The following is a 20155-nucleotide window of genomic DNA, read 5'->3' as shown; positions in this document are numbered from 1 at the left end:
GTTAGGAGTCTAGTGCTTAACTGTCTGCTCTGCCTGGGGACTTATATATATATATACACACACACATATATATACATATATATACACGCACACACATATATACACATACATACATATGTGTGTGTATATATATAGGTCAAAAGATACATATTTTATATACATATGTGTGTGTATATATATAGGTCAAAAGATACATATTTTATATACATGTGTGTGTGTATGACATCAAGAACATCATCCATGAAGAAAGCAAAAGTTTATTAAAAAGACAGGAAAGGAAGAAAAGACAAAAATGGATGTCAGAAGAAACGCTGAAACTATATATATGTGTATGTATATATATATAAAAACATCTTCTTTGTACCACTTTCAACAACATGAACTTTTCACTAATTTGAGTAGCACGGCCTTCTTTTCTCCCCTCCTTGACTAGTGCCTAAGGCATTTGACTGCTAACCAGAAGGCTAGTTGTTCAAACTCACCAGCCACTCCTTGGAAGGATGACTGGGCAATCTACTTCGCAGAGATACCACCTTGGAAACCCAAGGAGGGGTCACCATGAGTTGAATTGACTTGACAACAGTGAGTTTGGTTTTTTTTGGTGACCCTGGAGAACCACTGCAGCCCATTCCTTCGTGTGTGTGTCGTGTTACGTAGTCCTGATACTGACCCCAAGGGCAGGCATTGCTGTCTCCATTTTCCAGGTGAGGAAACGAAGGCTCAGAGAGGGCACGTGACTCGCATGGCCTGTAAGCGGCCTCCCTGGCCTGGCCCTGCTCCAACACTGTCCTCCACACCAAGTCCCCACACTCCGTGCAGGAGAGGAGAGGGAGCACCCAGCCGCTGACGGGCACCCAGGAGTCAGCTTGCTCTGTGAGAAGGTTAGCTTTTGTCACCAGAGTGTATGAGGATGTTGACAATGTTGGGTCTCTTCTGAGGCTTTCTGGAGAGTTCTCAAGAGGGACACAGCCTTGGTGTTGACCAATGGGATGCATTCCTGGGAGCAACTGGAAACATGCTCATACACTTACAGCTGGAGAGGAGGGAATTGGTGCCCTTGCTGCGGCAAGTGGGTTGGAATGATCTTGATCTTGAACCTCCCTCAGAGGGCTGGGCTTAGGATGGGCTCCTGCTCACAAGAGCTCCTAGCCTTCCCTGGCACCTGAAAGGGGCCAAGAAAATGAAAAAGAGACAAGCAAGCCAGGACAAAGAGATGGAAAGACATAGGGTACATTCCAGTGTCTTGGCATGCAACCTATTTATAGATATTCTGATTGAATCAGAGTTGGTTGGCTGATATATCTCTTCTAAATGAAACAAGTAAAGCACTTGGCACAGTGCCTGACACATAGTGGGTACTACATCAATGTTAGTTGCTCTTACTCTAAGTCTTTCCTTCATTTCAGGGGCTTGCCTACTACCAGTGATGCCACATTCTATAACAAGATGGTGATGCCACATTCTATAACAAGATGGTGATGCAAAGACTAGCTCATTCCCTGAGCCCATGATGGGGGAGGCCCTTCCAAGCCCAAAGATGGGGAACATCACCACAGACAACTCCTCAGTCACCTGTGCCATTGACCACACCATCCACCAGACGCTGGCCCCGGTGGTCTACGTCACAGTGCTGGTGGTGGGCTTCCCAGCCAACTGCCTGTCCCTCTACTTCGGCTACCTGCAGATCAAGGCCCGGAACGAGCTGGGTGTGTATCTGTGCAACCTGACGGTGGCAGACCTCTTCTACATCTGCTCACTGCCCTTCTGGCTGCAGTACGTGCTGCAGCATGACGACTGGCCGCACAGCGACCTGTCCTGCCAGGTGTGCGGCATCCTCCTCTACGAGAACATCTACATCAGCGTGGGCTTCCTCTGCTGCATCTCCATTGACCGCTACCTGGCCGTGGCCCACCCCTTCCGCTTCCACCAGTTCCGCACGCTGAAGGCGGCCGTCGGCGTCAGCGTGGTCATCTGGGTGAAGGAGCTGCTGACCAGCATCTACTTCCTCATGCACAAGGAGGTCATCGTGGACGAGGACCGGCACCGCGTCTGCTTCGAGCACTACCCCATCCAGGCCTGGCAGCGCGGCATCAACTACTACCGCTTCCTGGTAGGCTTCTTCTTCCCCATCTGCCTGCTGCTCGTCTCCTACCAGGGCATCCTGAGGGCCGTGCGCCGGAGCCATGGCACCCAGAAGAGCCGCAAGGACCAGATCCAGCGGCTGGTGCTCAGCACCGTGGTCATCTTCCTGGCCTGCTTCCTGCCCTACCACGTGCTGCTGCTCGTGCGCAGCCTGTGGGAGTCCAGCTGTGAGTTCGCCAAGGGCATCTTCAACGCCTACCACTTCTCTCTCCTCCTCACCAGCTTGAACTGCGTGGCCGACCCTGTGCTGTACTGCTTCGTCAGCGAGACCACCCACAGGGACTTGGCTCGCCTCCGGGGGGCCTGCCTGGCCTTCCTCACCTGCTCCAGGACCGGCCGGGCCAGGGAGGCCTACCCACTGGGTGCCCCTGAGGTCTCTGGGAAGAGTGGCGTACAAGGCGAGGAGCCCGAGTTGTTAACTAAGCTACATTCAGCAGCCTTCCAGAGCCCTGACTCACCGGGAATGGGAGGATCCCCCAAGGGTGGGTTGGCCTAGCCTGGGTCAGGACTTGTGGGGATGTGTGAGGCCTGACACTCTGGCTGATGGGCCTCAGGGTCCTAAGCTCGCTCGCCAGCTGCCTCCCCCTTTGCCTACTCTAGGCACCTCTAGCTGCTAGAGAGACGATGGGCCTGGGTCTCTGGGCCAGGCTGGGCCTCAGCAAGGCTTCTCTGGCTCCTAGCAGGAAGCCTGCTCTGGCTTGTTGAGCTCCATGGGGTTGTTGACCGTCAGCTCGCAGGTGTCTCTGCTGTCAGCCGGGATGCAGCAAGATGGGGGGTTGTTTTGAGAGGGCAGTGAATGTCACCTTTTCAAAGAGAAGCTGGGGTTGGGGGCACAGGGTGTGAGGACATAGGGGAGAGGAAAGGGGAGATGAGGGTGGGTACCTGGGTGTGCCCCAGCCAAGGCCCTCCCACAGTAGCAGTGCCACAGATGATACCTGTTTGAGTGCCACCGTGTTATCTGAGGTGACACATGACTCCATGTTGTCACCATTAACACTTGTGCCCTGCCTTAGGGTAAGGGGAGAGATGAGTCAGGCCAGGGGAGAAGGAAGGTGGGGCTACTGTGAATGTGAGTGTGTGAGGGGAAGGGGTTGACAGACAGAGGAGAGACCCCCGCTCCAGCCACTTCACCATTTCACAGGGAGAGTTGATCAGATTTGTTTTTTAATTGGGCCTTCCCAAGCCTGAGGGTGATGGATACAGGCCTCCCTGTCGTCCTTTCAAAAGTCAGGGCTGAAGGTCAAGTGTAACACAGAGTTCTAAAGGCACTGTGTCCTTAACTGACTTCCCTATAGATTCCTCCTAACTAGGTTTCTGTTTCCATCTGCCCAGAAGCACCAGACCCGAAGCCTGGGACTGTGTGCACACATGTGTGTATGTGTGTATATGTGCAAGGGTGTGTATAGGTGTATGTTGGTGTGGGTGGGGGTGTATGATGTATATGTATGTGGGTGAAGGAGCTCTGGTGGCATAGTGCCTAAGGCATTTGACTGCTAACCAAAAGGTTGGTAGTTCAAACCCACCAGCTACTCCACAAAAGCAAGATGAAACAATCTACTTCTGTAAAGATTTACCACCTTGGAAACCCAGTGGGGGTTGCTATGAGTTGGAATCGACTCAATGGCAATGAGTTTGGGTGTGTGGGTGGGTATATATGTGTGCATATGGGTTGTATATGTTGATGTGTGTGTGTGCCTGTGTTTTACTGGTATGGATGGTTATGTGTGGGTACAGAATCTGTGTGTGGATGGGTATGTATGTTTGCATGTGTTCTGCATATGTTGGCGTGTGTTCATGTGTGTATATTGATATAGATGGATGTGTATGTGTATTAGTGCATGTATGCGCATGTGTAAGTTGGTGTGGATGAGTGTGTGTGGGTACAGAGTATGTATGTGGGTGGGTGTGTATGTGGTGTGTGTGTGGTATGTATATATTGTGTGTGTACATGTGTATGTTAGTGTGATGTGTGTGAGTGAGTGCAGGATATGTGTGTGTGTTGGTGTATGTGTGCATGTGTGTGTTGATGTGGATGGGTGTTTGTGGGCATAGCGTGTGTATGTGGCTGGGTGTATGGGAATGCTCACAGTTAAAATGCCAGGGTCTTCATGAAAGCCATGTGCCAAGACACATGAGGTTAAAGCCATGTGACTGCTGGTGATGTCCCCATACAGGGGCTTGAATGCCAGCTTTGCCCACTGGGGCACAGTTCCCACCTTGGCTTTGTCCCCTGTGGGCCCCCTGTCCCCACACAAATGTGCAGTTTCCAGCAATCTCCGGAGTGTCACATTCTTCCTGAGTTCTCAAATACAACATAATGAACATGCAACAAAACAGAACAGATACACTCTCTGGCCTCTTCCCACCACAGGGCCTTGGGTTCATCTCCCATGTGGTTTAAATGCCCCTGGAGCAAGGCAGGGAGGTAGCCCTGGGCTCACCTTGTCCCCTTTGTTCTCCATCATGGCTCTGTCAATGTCCCACCTCCCCTGCCTGGAGAGTGACTGTAGTCTGGGGGCCATATAGCCCAGGGTGCTGACCACCACCCGTACTCTGTCCTGGAAGGCTGGGCACTGGGCTCATCTCTCCTGCAACTTTGTGTCTGACTGTTGTGGTGTCCCACCTCCCACACCTACACACAAAGTTCTTCATTTTTCAGTGAAGCTTCCTGCTTCCTGGGTGCCACCTCTTCAAAAGTTGCTGGAGACCACCAGGAGGGTCCATGGGGTCCTTCAGCCTCATCCGACCCTTTCGTGTCCAGGGGCTGCTTCTTCAGTGTCCCCGCCCTGGTGAACACAGTAAGGACCAGAAGAGCTGCTTTCTGCTCTGGGAGACCCATCCACCTGTACAGAGATGCTGGCCCTTTGGATTTCTGGTGGATGGGCTGAGGCCAGCTCTGACTTCCCAGGGCAGGGCCTCAAGGCCTGGGAGTCTACTTCCTCTGAGCCAAGGGGCTTAGTGAGCTCAGGCTTAGGAAGGGAGGAGAAGCTGGCAGCATCTTGAAATCTGCTAAAGGGAGGCCCAGAGAGGACCCTGTTCCTTACTCTTCCTCCCCTTCTCCCACCCTCTAAAATGTTGATCAACTTTATCCTCTTAACCCTTCTGTCAGGGTGCCCAGAGGCAGGAGCTCGGGCTGGGTGTGTCCCAGGGAAGGGTGGTTACTGGGAATCTCGGCTACATTTGGCTTTGACTGGGCAGCCCTTGACCCAGCTCCTTGGGGAGGGCCTCTGATGAACTGGGAAGGGTCTCTTACCTTTTCTAGTGGAGGAAGTGACCAGATTTGAAGGTGGCAGAAATGATCACAAGCCAAGGAGAGCCCACTCAGCCCCAGCCCAGAATCTTACTGGGCAGTGTTACTGGTTGAGTCCTCCACACCTCCTCATTCCACAGTCCTGTTGCTGTTGAGTCAATTCTGACTCACAATGACCCTATAGGACAGAGCAGAACTGCACCATAGGGTTTCCTGAGCTGCAATATTTATTGAAGCTGACTGCCACATCTTTCTCCTGGGAAGCAGCTAGTGGGTTTGAGCTGCAAATCTTCTGGTTAGCAGCTCAGTGCTAACCACTGTGCCACTAGGCACAGTATATCCCTCTGTTTTGACCTTACGCACCTGGCATTGCCACTGGGATGGACTAGGATAAGCTGAGAGCAGTTCCATTTACTATCAAGAGTTGTATTTTTGTATTGTCCTTCCTTTTACTCCACGTATGCGTGTGTTGGACTGTGCAATGGATTTATGTAGCAAACCAGTCTGCAAATAAAGCAAAATAACTAACAGCCATAGCTGGAGTGTTCTGAAGTCCTTATGGGGGAGGGTATCTTTCACCACCAAGGGTATCTAGAGGGCCCTTGAAACACACAAAGGAGTCATGAAGGTCCAGGGATTGGTCTTCTCCCAGAAAACTCAAAGCCACCGGAGGGCTTTGCTGCTTTTCACCCAGCTAGTGGCAGAGGAGGAGAGAACCCCTGAATGAAGTAGAGGTTTCTCTCCATTGTCTGGCGATTCTTAGTGTCATCCAGCTCTTTGGCATTTTCTTGTAAATCCACTGTAGGATTTAACTTGGCCACCATCCTCCTGAGGACAGAGTCCAGCCCTGTGGTTTGGAGACTCTCACTCCTTTGTCCCTGGCACATGACTCCTTTTACCAGCTGGGTAACTGCCCCCTACAGTGAGAGAGGGATTGATTAGACAGTCCCCTCCTCACTAAAGATTTACCACACATTCTTGGGGAGGACCTGTTGTCTTCAGAGCTCAATGGCTGTGTTTGGTTTGGAGAGACCCACATTTGTCAACAAGCCCGTTTAGGCTGGAGCATGTTCTCCACAGTGACAGGCTCTGTGTTTACTGCTGAAGACTTAAGTGCGTCATATTAAAATGTAAGCTTGATTTTGATTACTTAATCCCTCTCTGGATCAGGCTCCTGGAGTCCTGGAGTGTTCCGGAAGAGTGGAAACCTCTTCCAAACAGACTAAGTGAGGACATTGTTGGGGATTAAGACTCTTTTTTTCTCCTAAGAGAGTGGGTGGAGGAAAAGGCCCATCTGGTTTGGACTGAAGGTGGCAGAAGCCATTGGATTCCTTCCCCTAGTGTTGCTTAGTAAGACAAGGGCTCAGCTTCCTGTTTACACACATGGTCTGTGGGGTGGCTTAACGAGAGTGGCAGAACACCTCAGCACAGACTACATCTCCCATCTGCTGTTTTCCTCTGGTTGGTTCAACCTAGAAAGATCCAGAATCTTTCAATCTTTCAGTCATTCAGCCAGGGCCTCCTGGTTCAATGCTTCTATGGAAGACCAGCTTCTCACACCTGCTGATCTTAGAGACTCCCTTGCCTGGAATTCATCACTGAAGCCAGTTGGCCTTTCAGGTTCTGGTTTCTGAAGACAACTCTCATATTCCATGTCTCAGTGTTAAACCTTCTCAGCTCATAATAGGCAAGGCTGGATTATACTGTGGTAACAGCTAAAACCCTCAAATCACAGTGTCTTAACAGCAATAAAAACTTATCTCTTATTTATGTCAAGTCCAGTGAGAGGCTTCTCTTTTTGACAAGTCTTTTCTCAAGTGATGAATGTGACTCAGGATCCTTCCTTCAAGAGGTTCCATTATTTTGGGGTCTTCCCCTTTCATCCACACGGGAAGGGAAGGCAGCATCGAGACAATATCACAGGAGGTTGATGGCCAGGTGTGGAAGTGGTTGGTATCCCTGTTACTCACACTCCATTGGCCAGATCCCAGTCACCTGGCCCCAACCTTAATGCAAGGAAGTCTGGGAGATTTATACAGGAAGAGGAAACAGAATTGGAGAGCGCCTGACCAGTCTCTGGGTTTTCAAGCCACTACCATTTGACAGGTTGTAAGCTCTCACCTTCCTGTACCTTCATCTGAACAAAATCCACTTCTTCAAATGTCATGCCCAGATCTGAGTGAGACTAAGTCTGTCTGCCCTACCCTGAGGAGAAAGGGACCACGTACCACACATGCTTCTATCGGTGCGTTTTCTTTTCGGCAAGCCCTTCACGTTGCTGACGTACGTTGAGTTTAGAATTGCTATTAAGCCACATCTTCATTCTGCCTAGAGCAGTTGGGCTTCTGAGTCTGAGAGCTAGAGTTCATTGTAGATACAATGGAACCCACATGTGATGGGCAGGAAGTACCCGAATGAAATGGGCTAGAGGAAGTTAGGGCTATAGTCAGCAGGGCCTGAAAATGACTTCAGAGGACTGTCTTGCCTTGCTTAGTGATGGGGAAGCCCCAGCCAGAGGACAGCCGGGGAGCTAAGGAGCCCCTATCTGGCTGGCCTGCCTTTGGGTCACTTCCTGCAGGGTCTGTGTGGCATGTGCTCACCTCCATGTGCCCTAGGGCTCCAGCCTGCCCTTGAATGTCCAGAGAGCATCTGCAAACGTTTACCAGGACCCCTACCTGATATTCCTGGAATTCCCCCAGATGTTACAGGTCCTACAAATTCACCCCGGCTGATGCCCCAGCCAGGCTTTCACCCTGAACCACCCCATCACTCCCCGTAGGTCACTCTTGCCCTCCCGTAACCAGCTCCTCTGGCTGCAGCCACACTCATGGTCCCACCTCAGACAGGGACTCCGGCCCTTCCGCATAGCACAGCTAGCGCTAGTGCAAACTTGAGCAGAAACAAAAACAAAACAAAAACCCTTGGAACAAAAAATCATAAAACAGGAGGCTGGAATCAGCGCTTGGGCTGAGCTTGCTCAGGGGCCTTCTCCTGGCTCTCTTGTGCCTTAGCTCCTGCCTGCTGTCTTGCTGCAGGGCCTTGGGCTGGTCCCTCCCTGCAGAGGGGCCTTTGGACACTGTGCCCTGGAGTCCAGGACCCCTATCCCCAGCCTTCCTCTGGGCCCAACCCAGGTCTCAGCCTCTTTCCCAGACAACGCAATAATTTCCTCTTAAGTCTCTGCCTGCCGTGAAGATAACCTCTTACACAGTTAGGTCTCAAACTTCTCAGCGCCGGAATAAAACTCTGCTTTTACTATCACAAAACCAAAGTCCAGTGAGTATCTTTCCCCAAAATTTGAGTCAGAAAAGTGCTTGCAGCTTTACCGTGGACATGCTTTCTCTCTCCCAGCCATCAAGATCTCAGAAATGCCAGGGGACACTCTCAATCAGAAGTCCCCTTTACATGGAACTCTGCAGCCCCAAATCAGGGCAACAATAGTCACGGCAGTGATTGGAGGAGCCTGGCTGATGATGCTGTAAGGCTGGAGAAATGCTGAGCTGTGAGAAGTCACAGATGGGGGGACCGTTTCTCACGGTGGAGTATCAGCTCTGATGTCACACCAGCAGGGCACAGAGGCAGACCCTGCAGGTGGGGACTCACAAGAATGACAAAGGGATTTCTGGACAGGGACCTCACCCCAGCTGCTTCTGGCCAGGGCCTCAGCAGCCCCCTGTGTAGGGAGAAGTGGACGTCAACCCCGGCACCATCTTATCAGACAGCCACCTTTGCTGTGGAGTGTACATTGTTGAGTCGGTTTCTGTGGCATGTATCCTATTCTTCACAAATAGTGCCACTTAAAGGGTCAAACTATGGGGTGGTAAGAAGGTTTTGGAGATGGAGAGTGCTGATGGCTACACAACATTGTGAATGGCATTGTGGTATTAGTTGCTGTTGGGTTGGCTCTGATCACAGTGACCTTATGTATAACAGAACAAAAACGTTGCCACCACTCATATGTCAATTTGTCACACTGGGGTGGCTTGCGTGTTGCTGTGAGGCTGGAAGCCATGCCACCGGTATTTCAAACACCAGCAGGGTCACCCACGGTGGACAGGTTTCAGCAGAGCTGCCAGACTAAGACAGACTAGGAAGTAAGCCCCAGTGATTTGCTTTTTGAAAATTATCCAATGAAAACTTTATGGATAGCATTGTGAGTGTAATTAAGTCACTGAAATTGACAATTCAAGATGGTTATAATGATATATTTTACGTTATACATACTTCAGCACAATAAAACACAAATTTTAAAAATTCTTATTAAAAAAAATCAAACTGTACAATTTTTTAAAGGAAATAAACTGAGCAGATCCAACAACCATTGGGGGCACTGGCTGGGAAACAAGACTTCTGGAAAAGTCTGCTGCTACTTGGCAGGGTACTGCTGCTGGACTGGTCCCACACAGAGGAGGTGGTGGGATCTGGTGGGTGGGATGGGAGGAATGAGGTATAAGGAGAGCCAGGCAGTGACTCAGTTCCTAAGTTTGTTGGGAAATGTGTAGTGGGAGGTGGTGAGGGAGATAAGGCAAGGCCGATGAGACTTGTCCAGGAAGACCCAGAATGACGTGAACCCTGCACCCTTGTGAGCCTCCCACACGCTGTGATGTAAGGACTCCAAGCATCAGGCTGAGGGGTGGTGGTAAGCAAATGGGGAGCAAAGAGGAAGAGGTGTTGAACTCAGGGCCAGGATGCATGCGAGAAGGTGTGGCTGTTGTAGAAGGACCAGAAGGTTGGTGGTTCAAACCCACCAGCTTCTCCGCTGGAAGAAGATGAGGCAATCTACTTCCTTAAGGATTTACAGCCTTGGAAACCCCATGGGGATTGCTATGAGTTGGAACTGCATTGATGGGAATGGGTTTGGTTTTTGTGTGTGGAAGGAAGCTGAGGGCCCACGAGGAATGGCTCTCTAGACCCAGGCATGGTCATCTGGTACACACTTCACACACATGTAACATGATGGTCACAAGTGCACCGTGGTGACGTCCACCAGCTTCTGGGGCATCTCTGCGTGGGTGCTGTGGAAGGGCAGCCTGTCCACCTCCATGGCCACAATGCCTGAAACTCCACTGTGGGCTTTGTGTTTCACCGGAATGGCCAACATTTTTTCTTCCTGGATAAAAGGAGGAGCAGAGGTAGAAGTAGTGATTGTTGGTGGTGATGCTGCTGAGTGGATTTTCAACTCACAGTGACCCCGTGACAGAGCAGAACTGCCCCATGGGGCTTTCTTAGCTGTCATCTCCATGGGAGCAGATGGGCAGGTCTTTCTCCCGTGGAGCCACGGGGTGGAGTCAAATCGCCAACCTTTCAGTTAGCAGCAGTGCTCTTAACAGTTGTGCCTCAGGGGTCCTTAGAAACAGTGGAGGGGAAGGAAAAAGAATGCACGTGAGAGCTGGACAAAGAAGAAGGAGAGGAAGGAAGACCGAAGAAGAGTTGATGCTTTTGAGTTGTGGTGCTGGCGAAGAATGCTGAAAGTACCATGGACTACCAGAAGAATGGACAAATCTGTCCTGGAGGAAGTGAAGTCGGAATGATCCTTGGAAGTGACAATGGCCAGACTTCGTCTCACCCACTTTGGTCATGTTGTCAGAAGGGACCATTCCCTGGAGAGAAATATCATGCTTGGTAAAGTGTGTGTGTGTGAGTGTGTGTGTGTGAACTCACTGCAGTGGAGTCTCTATTGCTAGCTGGCCTAAGAATCTGCATTTCTGTTTGGCCCTGAGGGAGGGGGCAAGGAGGATGTTCTTCTGTGGGAGGGTGACCAAGAGCCATTCCATGCCAACTTTTTGTCCAACAGTCCCTTCACAGGGGCCGCCAGGCCCAGCATGGCATTTCCTGCCCTTTGTTTGGGTCTATTCTCCTACTTCTCCTCTCTGTTGGATCATATCCTCTCTTTATGGGGAAATGCTTCTGGGACCATGGAGCCGTTTCCTCCCAGCACGTTGCCTGCCCTCACCCTCTGCATCCTCTGGGTCTCCTGGGGGTCCTCAAGGTGAACATGATCAGCCAACAGCTCAGGAGTCAGCTGGCACACTGCCTCTCCGAGCCATAGGGACTAGGTGGGTCAATAGCTAAATAAACCAAACCAGTTACTATGGAGTCTACTCCAACCCAAGGTGACCCATGGTGTCAGAATAGAACTGTGGTCCATAGGGTTTTCAATTACTGATTATTCACATCACCAGGCTTTTCTTCTGAAGTTCCTCTGGGTAGACTTGAACCTCCAACCATTGGGTTAGTAGCCAAGCATGTTAACTATTGGCACCAGCCAGGGAACTGGGCCAACAGCTACTGCCTATAGATTTTGGGAATTGCAGAATGCCATACCATCTTCTAGGAGGCCCAGTGAAGAGGCAGGGAGGGGAGGCAGAATTGTCCAGGGAGAGGCTGGAGGCAGAGCTTCTGGAAGTTGCTGCAGTAGTCCAGGCTATGGCAGTGGAGCAGGAGAAGAGAGGTGGGGGACCAAAATGAGGCACAGTGGGGCAGGCCTGGGGTGGGAAGGAAGACCCAAGATGACCTCTGAGCCTAAAGACTGAGTGTGTGAGTGTCACTATTAACTCACACTGGGACCGTGGAGGGCCGAGGTTGTTCAAAGTGGGGTAGGACCGAGGGGCCTCCTGAAAAGCCGGGACTATTGTGTAGCTTGATCTTGGTGGTGGTTCCATGCATGGGTGTATACATACATAAAAACTCATCCAACTTTACACTTAAGCTTTAAGTACTTTATTTATACCTCAAATGACAAAGAAAAGTTTGGTGGGATGGAAAGGGCAGCCTGTACACCTCCATGCTGGAAGAGAATGGGAGCACAGGATGAGGCCAGAGGCCATATTACTTCCTCTCTACACTGATCCATCCATCATCCATTTATCTTTCCATCCCTTCACCCACCATCCATCCATTCATCACCCATCTATCCATCTACTCGTCCCTTCATTATTCTATCCATTAGTTTGTCCATCCAGTCATCAGTCTGTCCATTTATCCATCCATCCATTCATTCATCCATCTATCCATCCATTCCTCTTTCAATCCACCCCTCTTTCAATCCATCATCCATCCTTCCATCCATTCATCATTCATTTATCCGTCTATCCATCCATCTATCTACTTATCCATTCATTCTTTATTCCATCCATCAGTTTGTCCATCCATTCATCAATCTGTCCATTTATCTGTTCAACCATCCTTCCATCCACCTTCCACCCAACCATTTCCTAAGCATCTTCTCTGGGCCAGGCCCCGAGTTAGGCACAAATAAGTCATTATTCCCTCTCTTCCAAGAACCCACACTCTTTAGCCCCTCACTCCTTGCCTGCCACTGCCCATGAGAATAAAGAAGCCTTCTTTTGTTTCCCCAGCCCACAAGGCTGCTGTGCCCTGGCCTTAGAATCTTGCAGATAGAGAGGATGAGGAGGGACAGTCAGGATCTTGCAGAAATCACGTGCAAGTGCTCATAAGCACACACTGACTGTGACTCTAGGTACCTGCCCTGGGGCAGAGATGGAGTAGAGATTCGAGACAGTGCTATAAGCACGTCTAGCTGCTTCATTCTCTTCCCTGGCTACTGGGTTGAGGTGGGGAAGTTCAGGAAGCTTGGTGTTTACACCAGAGACATTTCCCCTTAAGCCACTCTTTCCTGCCCAGGGTTGCTTCCTGCCTTCTTCATCCCAGAGGGGCTGGGATGCAAGGCAGGTCTGAAAGCTAAGGCATTCCCTCGGCCCCTGTCTCTGGCACAGGGCAGGTGATGAGGAGGCTGAGAGGAGGGTGGTGGAGTGGATTGAGCAGGCATCAGTGTGGCCTTATTCCATGAAAACCAGCTGGCTGGGCTGGACTGAGGAGTGCAGAGGCTGGAGAAATGACTTACCCTGCCTCCCAGAGCACAGAAAGGAAAGAGTGACACTTCATGTGACTCCACACAGCATCTGGAGGCCCAGCTCCATTGACTCAAGCTCGCGGCCAAACTCTGCTCCTGTCTTCCACCCTCCATCTGCCCTGGCTGCCTGAGCTCTCTTTGGGACAGGACAACTGTTGCCACTACCAGGCCTGACTCAGCTGTCCTGGTCCAGTCCTGGCCTGACTGAGGTAGGGAAAGGACCTTTTTATGATACTAGTGACGATGATGATGATATTGAGGAGGATGATGACCTAGCATTTAGTTACCACTTAGCTAGAGGCCAGACACTATCCCATGTGCTTTCACACAGCGACCCACTTAATCTTCACAATAACCTAAAAGGTGGGTTCTATTATTAGCCCCACTTTCTGTGAGAAACTGAGGAATGCTGAGATCAGGGACTTGCTCAAGGCTCAAGGGGTAGAGCTGGGATTTGAACCAGGAAGCTGGCCTATGTTCTCCCTAACAGCCTACTTCACTCACTCAAAATGAGTTGGAAATATTTACAAAGGATTGGTCCAGGAAATGGAGGAGAAATCCACAATTTCTAGAAGCACAGAGGAGAAAATGTTCCCAGTCCAGCCCAGATCCCGGCAGAGCTGGCCCGGCTTCTCCTGCCTGTAGACTCATAGGGGTGAAGGGGAGACAGCTGAATGGATGAACTTCCCAGATCTCACCATTGGAGGCCTTTGGTCTCTCCCAGGTCCCCACCTCCATCCAGAGCTCTGGCACCCTGCAGTGCCTGGGCCTCCATGTGAGGAAGACCTCACTGCCTAGCTTCCAGGCTCTGGGGCCTCCATACCTACGCTTTCATATACTGTCTTACTCCCTCCCAGAAAGTGTCACTGGCTTCGACCCCTGACAAGAGCTGGGAAATTAAGTCCAAAGGCACATCTCCTTCTCCAAGGATTTTCGGGGCTGGGGACCAGAGTGGACAGGTGTGTGCCCTGGATGGTGGTGGCTTTCCCTTGGATTGATGTCCAATCCTACTATAGTCACAATAGACTCGGAGAATGAAATTGGTTCCCACACTTACTGTCTCTGAATATGGAAAACCCTGGTTTTGGTGTTGGTTCTGATTGATAGTGACGCTATGCACAATAGAATGAAACACTTCCTGGTCTTGCATCATCCTTATAATTGTTGTTATGTTTGATTCCGCTGTTGCAGCCTCTTTGTCAATCCATCTCATCGAGGGTCTTCCTCGTTTTTGCTGACCCTCTACTTTACCAAGCAGGGTGTCCTTCTCCAGAGACTGATTCCTCCTGATAACGTGACCAACGTACGTGAGACAAAGCCTCAACATCTTCTCTTCTAAGGAGCATTCATTCAAGACAGATTTGTTCATTCTTCTGGCAGTCCATGGTATATTCAATACCCTTCACCAACAGCATAATTCAAAGGCATCAATTCTTAGGTCTTCCTTATTCATTGCTCAGCTTTCACATGTACATGAGGTGACTGAAAATACCACCATTGTGTCAGGTGCTCCTTAGTCCTCCAAGGGACCTTGCTTTTTAACACTTTAAAGAGGTCTTTAGCAGCAAAATTGCCCAAGGCAATAATACGTCTTTTGATTTCTTGACTGCTGCTTCCGTGGGCATTTATTGTGGATCCAAGTAAAATGAAATCCTTAACAACTTTACTCTTTTCTCCATTTACCATGATGCTGCTTGTTGGTCCAGTCGTGAGCATTTTTGCTTTCCTTATATTAAAGTGTAATCCATACTGAAGTCTGCAGTCTTTGATCTTTACCAGTAAGTGTTTCAAGTTGTCTTCACTTTCAGCAAGCAAGGTTGTGCTGTCAGCCTATCGCAGGTTGTTAATGAGTCTTTCTCCAATCCTGATGCCATGCTCTTCTTCATCTAGTCCAGCTGCTCTGATTATTTGCTCAGTATATAGATTGAATAAATATAGTGAAAGGATACCACCCTGATGTACAGCCTTCCTTATTTTAAACCATGCATTATTCTCTTGCTCTGTTTGAATGACTGCTTCTTGGTCTATGTACAGGTTCCTCATGAGGGCAATTAAGACCTTACTTCCAAGAAACTCACTGAGCAGAGATGAGCAACATTCCTCTGCCTGTAATCAAGGAAGCCTTGCCACCATCTCAGGACACAGCTCTGCCTGTTGTTGTTGTTATGTGCCTTCAAGTCGTCTCTGACTCATAGCAACCCCTCCTTGGGTTTCCGAGGCAGTATCACTATGAAAGTAGACTGCCCAACCTTCTTTCTGAGGAGTGGCTTGTGGATTTGAACCACCAACTTTCTGGTTAGCAGTCAAGTACCTTAGGCACTACACCACAGCTCTGCCTAGTATCTCTCAATTATTCAGAGACTACATGGAATGACCCATGGAACTCTGGTATTATGATTCCAGTTATTTCCCCCTGCACAGCTTACACATGCCTCAGCACCTTTGCTTACATGGGTCCTGCTGCCTGGAATACCCCTTACACCCTGCCTTACCTGGCTATTTATACCCTACTCACCCACCAAGACCCAGTTCAGGTGATACCTCCACAAAGCCTTCTATGAACTCTCTGAATGACCTCTGTCCCATGTCCCACAGCAACTCGCTGGTCCTACCTCCATTCCAGCTCCTGAAATTACCTGTCATGTGTCATCTCCCCAACAGACCATAAGTTGCCTGCCCAGGGGCCATATTTTTGTCTCCCTGAGCAAGCTGGGCTCTGGCCCAGAGCAGGTGCTCCACAAACAAGGAGAACTTTCCATCCCTGGAGGGTAAGGGTTTAGGCTGTGTGCATTTGTTTGTCTGGTTCATTCTTTTGTGTCCGTGTGAGTCAGGAATCATGTGTGAGGCAGCCTCGTGTGTGTTTTTCCAGTTCAGATCCAGGAAGTGCCGAGAAAGCACTCAAGGTTCTGTAGTTTCCTCTAGGGCAGACCGTTTCCCTTGCCAATGTCACCAAAGCCCCCCACTCACCCCAGCATGGTACCCTGGCATCACTGGGAACTGAGAACTGCTGAGCTGTAGTGGGATCAGCTCAGGGTATGGAGTTAGATAGAACCAGACAGATCTCAGCTCTGCCTGTTAGCAGGGTGGTCTTGGGCAAGTTGTCTCTTTTCTTGGACCTTCAGTTCTCTCATCTGTAAAATGATGATAGTACCAACAACCCAGGGGAGTGCTGGAGAGAAACAGGGAGGGGGAACAGGAAGGAGAAAGGGGCAGAGAAACAAAGGGTGATGGAGGCAAAAGTAAAAAGGGAGAAGAAAGAGAACAAGGCAACATGAATGAAATCCAGAAAAGAGGCAGAGAGAGGCTCTGCATGTGGGTCTAGAAGCTTCTACAACTGGCTAGCTGGAGGACTTGTAACAACTGCCCACCCATCTCAATTGCTGCTCTTGAGCCTCATTGCTCAGGATCCCTTTTTGCGTGCCTTCCCATTTCCTCAAGCCAGTTCACTTCCACATCACTGCCAAACCAACCCTGTAGTCTAGTTGTTCTCAAAGTGAGGTCCCTGGACCAGCAGCAGTGATGTCACCAGTGAACTTGTTAGAAATACAGATTCTCTGTCCACCAACAGCCTGCTGGACCAGGGACTGTGGAGGTGGGCCAGCACTCTGCTTTCACAAGCCCTGGGGTGATCCTGCTGCCTCTAGTAGAGCACTGCTTCCATTCATTCATTTGTTCATTCACTTATGCATCATTCATTCACTAAGGGGCTTCTGAGAACCTGTTGTGTTTCCTTTCAGGTTGCCGAAAAAGCAGCTAGAAAAGACCTGGTTCACGACTTCCGGGAGTTTACAATTTAGTAGTCTATGTCTTTGGTAATCTGTGTGTTATTTTGTTGAAGATAATTCAGAAAGGGTCACAGCAGTATATTGACAGGGAACTGCTAGAAATTCAAGCCAGATACAGAACTGGGGATATTGTTGCTGATGTCAGATGGACCTTGGCAGAAAGCAAAAAATGCCAGAAAGATGTTTTATTGACTATACAAAGGCATTTGACTGTGTGAATCATAACAAATTATGGATAACATTACGAAGAATGGGAATTCCAGAACACTTAATTGTGTTCATGAGGAATCTGTACATAGACAAGAGGCAGTCATTGAAACAGAACAACAGAACACTGCATGGTTTAAAATTAAGAAGGATGTGAGTCAGGGTTGTATCATTTCCCCATACTTATTCAATCTGTATGCTGAGCAAATAATCTGATAAATTGAACTGTATGAGGAAGAACGTGGCATCAGAATTGAAGGAAGACCCATTAACAATCTGTGATAATGCAGATGACACAATCTTGCTTGCTGAAAGTGAAGATGACTTGAAGCACTTACTGATGAAGATTAAAGACTATGTATAGTCTTCAGTATAGATTACGCCTCAACATAAAGAAAACCAAAATCCTTACAATCAGACCAATAAAGAACGTCATGACAAACAGAGAAAATATTGAAGTTGTCAAGGATTTCATTTTACTTGGATGCATAAACCAAAACCCTTGGACGCAGCAGTCAAGAAATCAAATGCCATATTATTGCATCAGGTAAATCTGCTGCAAAGCACCTCTTTAAAGTGTTAAAAAGCAAAGATGTCACTTTGAAGACTAAGGTGTGCCTGACACAAGTCATGATTTTCAATAGCTTCATATGCATGAGGAAGCAGATAATGAATAAGGAAGACCAAACAAGAAATGATGCCTTTGAATTATAGTGCTGGCAAAGAATATTGAATATACCATGGACTGCCAGAAGAACAAACAAATTTGTCCTGGGAGAAGTACAGCAAGCGTCCTCCTTAGAAATGAGAATGGCCAGACGTCATCTCACCTGCTTTGGTCATGTTGTCAGAAGGTAAAATAGAGGGTCAGCAAGAAAAAAGGGGAAGATCCTCAACAAGATGGATTGACACAGTGGTTGCACCCATGGGCTCAAACATAGCAAGAATTCTGAGGGTGGTGCAGGACTCAGTAGTGTTTTGTTCTGTTCTACATAAGGTCACTATGAGTTGGAACTGACTTGACCACCCAAAAACCAAACCCACTACCATTGAGTCAATTCTGACTCATGGTGACCCTATAAGATAGAGTAGAACTGCCCCATTGGGTTTCCAAGGCTGTACATCTTTATGGAAGCAGACTGCCTCATCTATCTCCCTTGGAGCAGCTGGTGGGTTTGAACTGCTGACCTATTGGTTAGCAGATGAATACTTTAACCACTGCTCTACCACCTAATAATAACAATGTCTTTTGGGAGGACTTCTGGTGATGCAGTGATTTAGCATTCTGCTGCTAACCAAAATGTTGGCAGTTCAAACTCACCAGCTGCTCTGTGGGAGATTCTGTAAAGATTTACAGCCTTGGAAACCCTATGGAACAGTTCTATTATGTCGTATAGGGTCATTGTGAATTAGAATTGACTCACGGGCAGTAGGTGGGTTTCTTTTTTTTTTTTTTGGCTTTGGAGAGGCAAGATGGGACCAGTGAAGTCATGAGTTGCACAGACAGGTGTGTAAGAATGCTGACAGCTGAAATCCAGGCTGGGAGGGCAGGAGACCATAGGTCCAGCCTCCCAGAATGGGGACCTCTCCCCACACCAGTGACCCAGGGCCTGTGTCATAGGAGAGCTCACTTCCTGCATGGCTGGGAGGCTCTTCCCAACACTGAACCAGAACCTACTCTTGGGACCTCTGCCCTCTGTCTTTGTCTCTCAGAGGGCTGAGGGTATTGTCTGTCCCTTCCCCCCAGGAAGCCATTTTCCCCAAAGCAAGCTGGGGCCTGACCCAGAGAAGGCACTCAACAAACAAATGTTTTCACTTTTGCTTTAAAGGAAGTGTGAACCTTCAGGCCCCTGAGTCTTCTCTCCTGCGGCAAACACCCCAGTTTCCCTCAATGGTGTTCCCAGCCCTCCCACTCTCCTGCCTATCCTATCATCTATTCATAGGGGGGTGTCACATCTGATCCGGGATTTAGATTAAAGTTAGGGCTTTCATCTCAATTTCTCATGGTCAAAATTACCCTGGAAACTTCCCTCAAGAAGGTTGGAGGGTGATACATTGTAAGTCTGGCCCAGCCAGCGTCTACTCCCAGGTGACTGTGCGGGGACAGATCTCTGCTCTGCTGATGGGGAGGTGGGCTCATGTCTGGAACTCATGTCTGTGAGCACTGTGGGGACTAAGGCCAGTGGCAGGCATAGTCCAGCCCTGCTGCTCAGGCTGAGAGGCTAGCTTCTCTTGGTGTTTTCAGACACTCATGCGTGAATTTGAGTAGGGTAGACGTGCATGTACGCGTGCATGTGTGTGTCTGTGCACGTGTGTAAGCAATGCCCTTTCTCTGCACTGGTTACACAGGCTCACCTAGACCTGCACACAATGCTTCAGACAGTCGGCCTGCACTGTCAGAGGAGCTCAGCGAAGGCCGTCCAGACACTCTGCCACCCTTTCCCAGAGGCCTGGAGAGGCTTCCTGTTCCCTCACAGGTGGAATCCAGGCTCCTCAGGGAGCAAGTCATGGTTCTCTTGGCCCTGGCTAGCATGACCCCTCCTCTTCCCAGGGGTTTTTAATGGCCCCAGACTGCTCTGAGAACCAGATGAAATCATGGATCTTTGACCAGAAGAACACTTACCCAGGAACATTTTTGGTAACCATTTCAAGGTAACCATTTCAGGGACGCCCGAAGTAGCAAGCGGGAAGAGCAGGAGAGAGGGGATTAAAAGCCAGGAAGCCAGAGAGAAGAGCAGTCAGACGAAGGGATTAGGTGAGGAGAGGCAACTCAGGCCCACCCAGAGTAGCAGGCCGGAAGAGCAGAAGAAAGGGGATAAAAAACCAGGAACCCGGACAGAGGAGCAGTCAGCCCCAGGGACAACTCAGGGATGCACAAAACAGCAGGGCAGAAGAGCAGGA

General features: G+C 49.4%; 2 protein-coding genes across 2 annotated transcripts in view; one reads left to right on the top strand and one right to left on the bottom strand.

Moving 5' to 3' along the window:
* Positions 1 to 1507: 1507 nt before the first annotated feature.
* GPR68 (G protein-coupled receptor 68) lies at positions 1508 to 2638 on the top strand. Its single transcript, XM_007944490.2, has one exon. The coding sequence runs from the start codon at positions 1508 to 1510 to the stop codon at positions 2636 to 2638; it is 1131 nt and encodes a 376-aa protein (XP_007942681.1).
* A 7711-nt stretch (positions 2639 to 10349) lies between these two features.
* Positions 10350 to 20155, bottom strand: part of DGLUCY (D-glutamate cyclase) — a 63506-nt gene continuing 53700 nt past the window's right edge. The window contains 1 exon segment of the mRNA XM_007944533.1: positions 10350 to 10499. Within this exon segment, the coding sequence (XP_007942724.1) occupies positions 10350 to 10499 (150 nt within the window).

Source organism: Orycteropus afer, unplaced genomic scaffold (assembly GCF_000298275.1).
Source record: "Orycteropus afer afer isolate SDZICR_OR568_19922 unplaced genomic scaffold, OryAfe1.0 scaffold00127, whole genome shotgun sequence".
Lineage (NCBI taxonomy): Eukaryota > Metazoa > Chordata > Mammalia > Tubulidentata > Orycteropodidae > Orycteropus > Orycteropus afer.
Note: the sequence above shows the minus strand (reverse complement) of the source record. Positions and strands in the feature narration are given on the sequence as shown.

Coding starts and splice junctions, on each gene's coding strand:
- GPR68 (XM_007944490.2), top strand. CDS start 1,508: ATGATGGGGGAGGCCCTTCCAAGCCCAAAGATGGGGAACATCACCACA.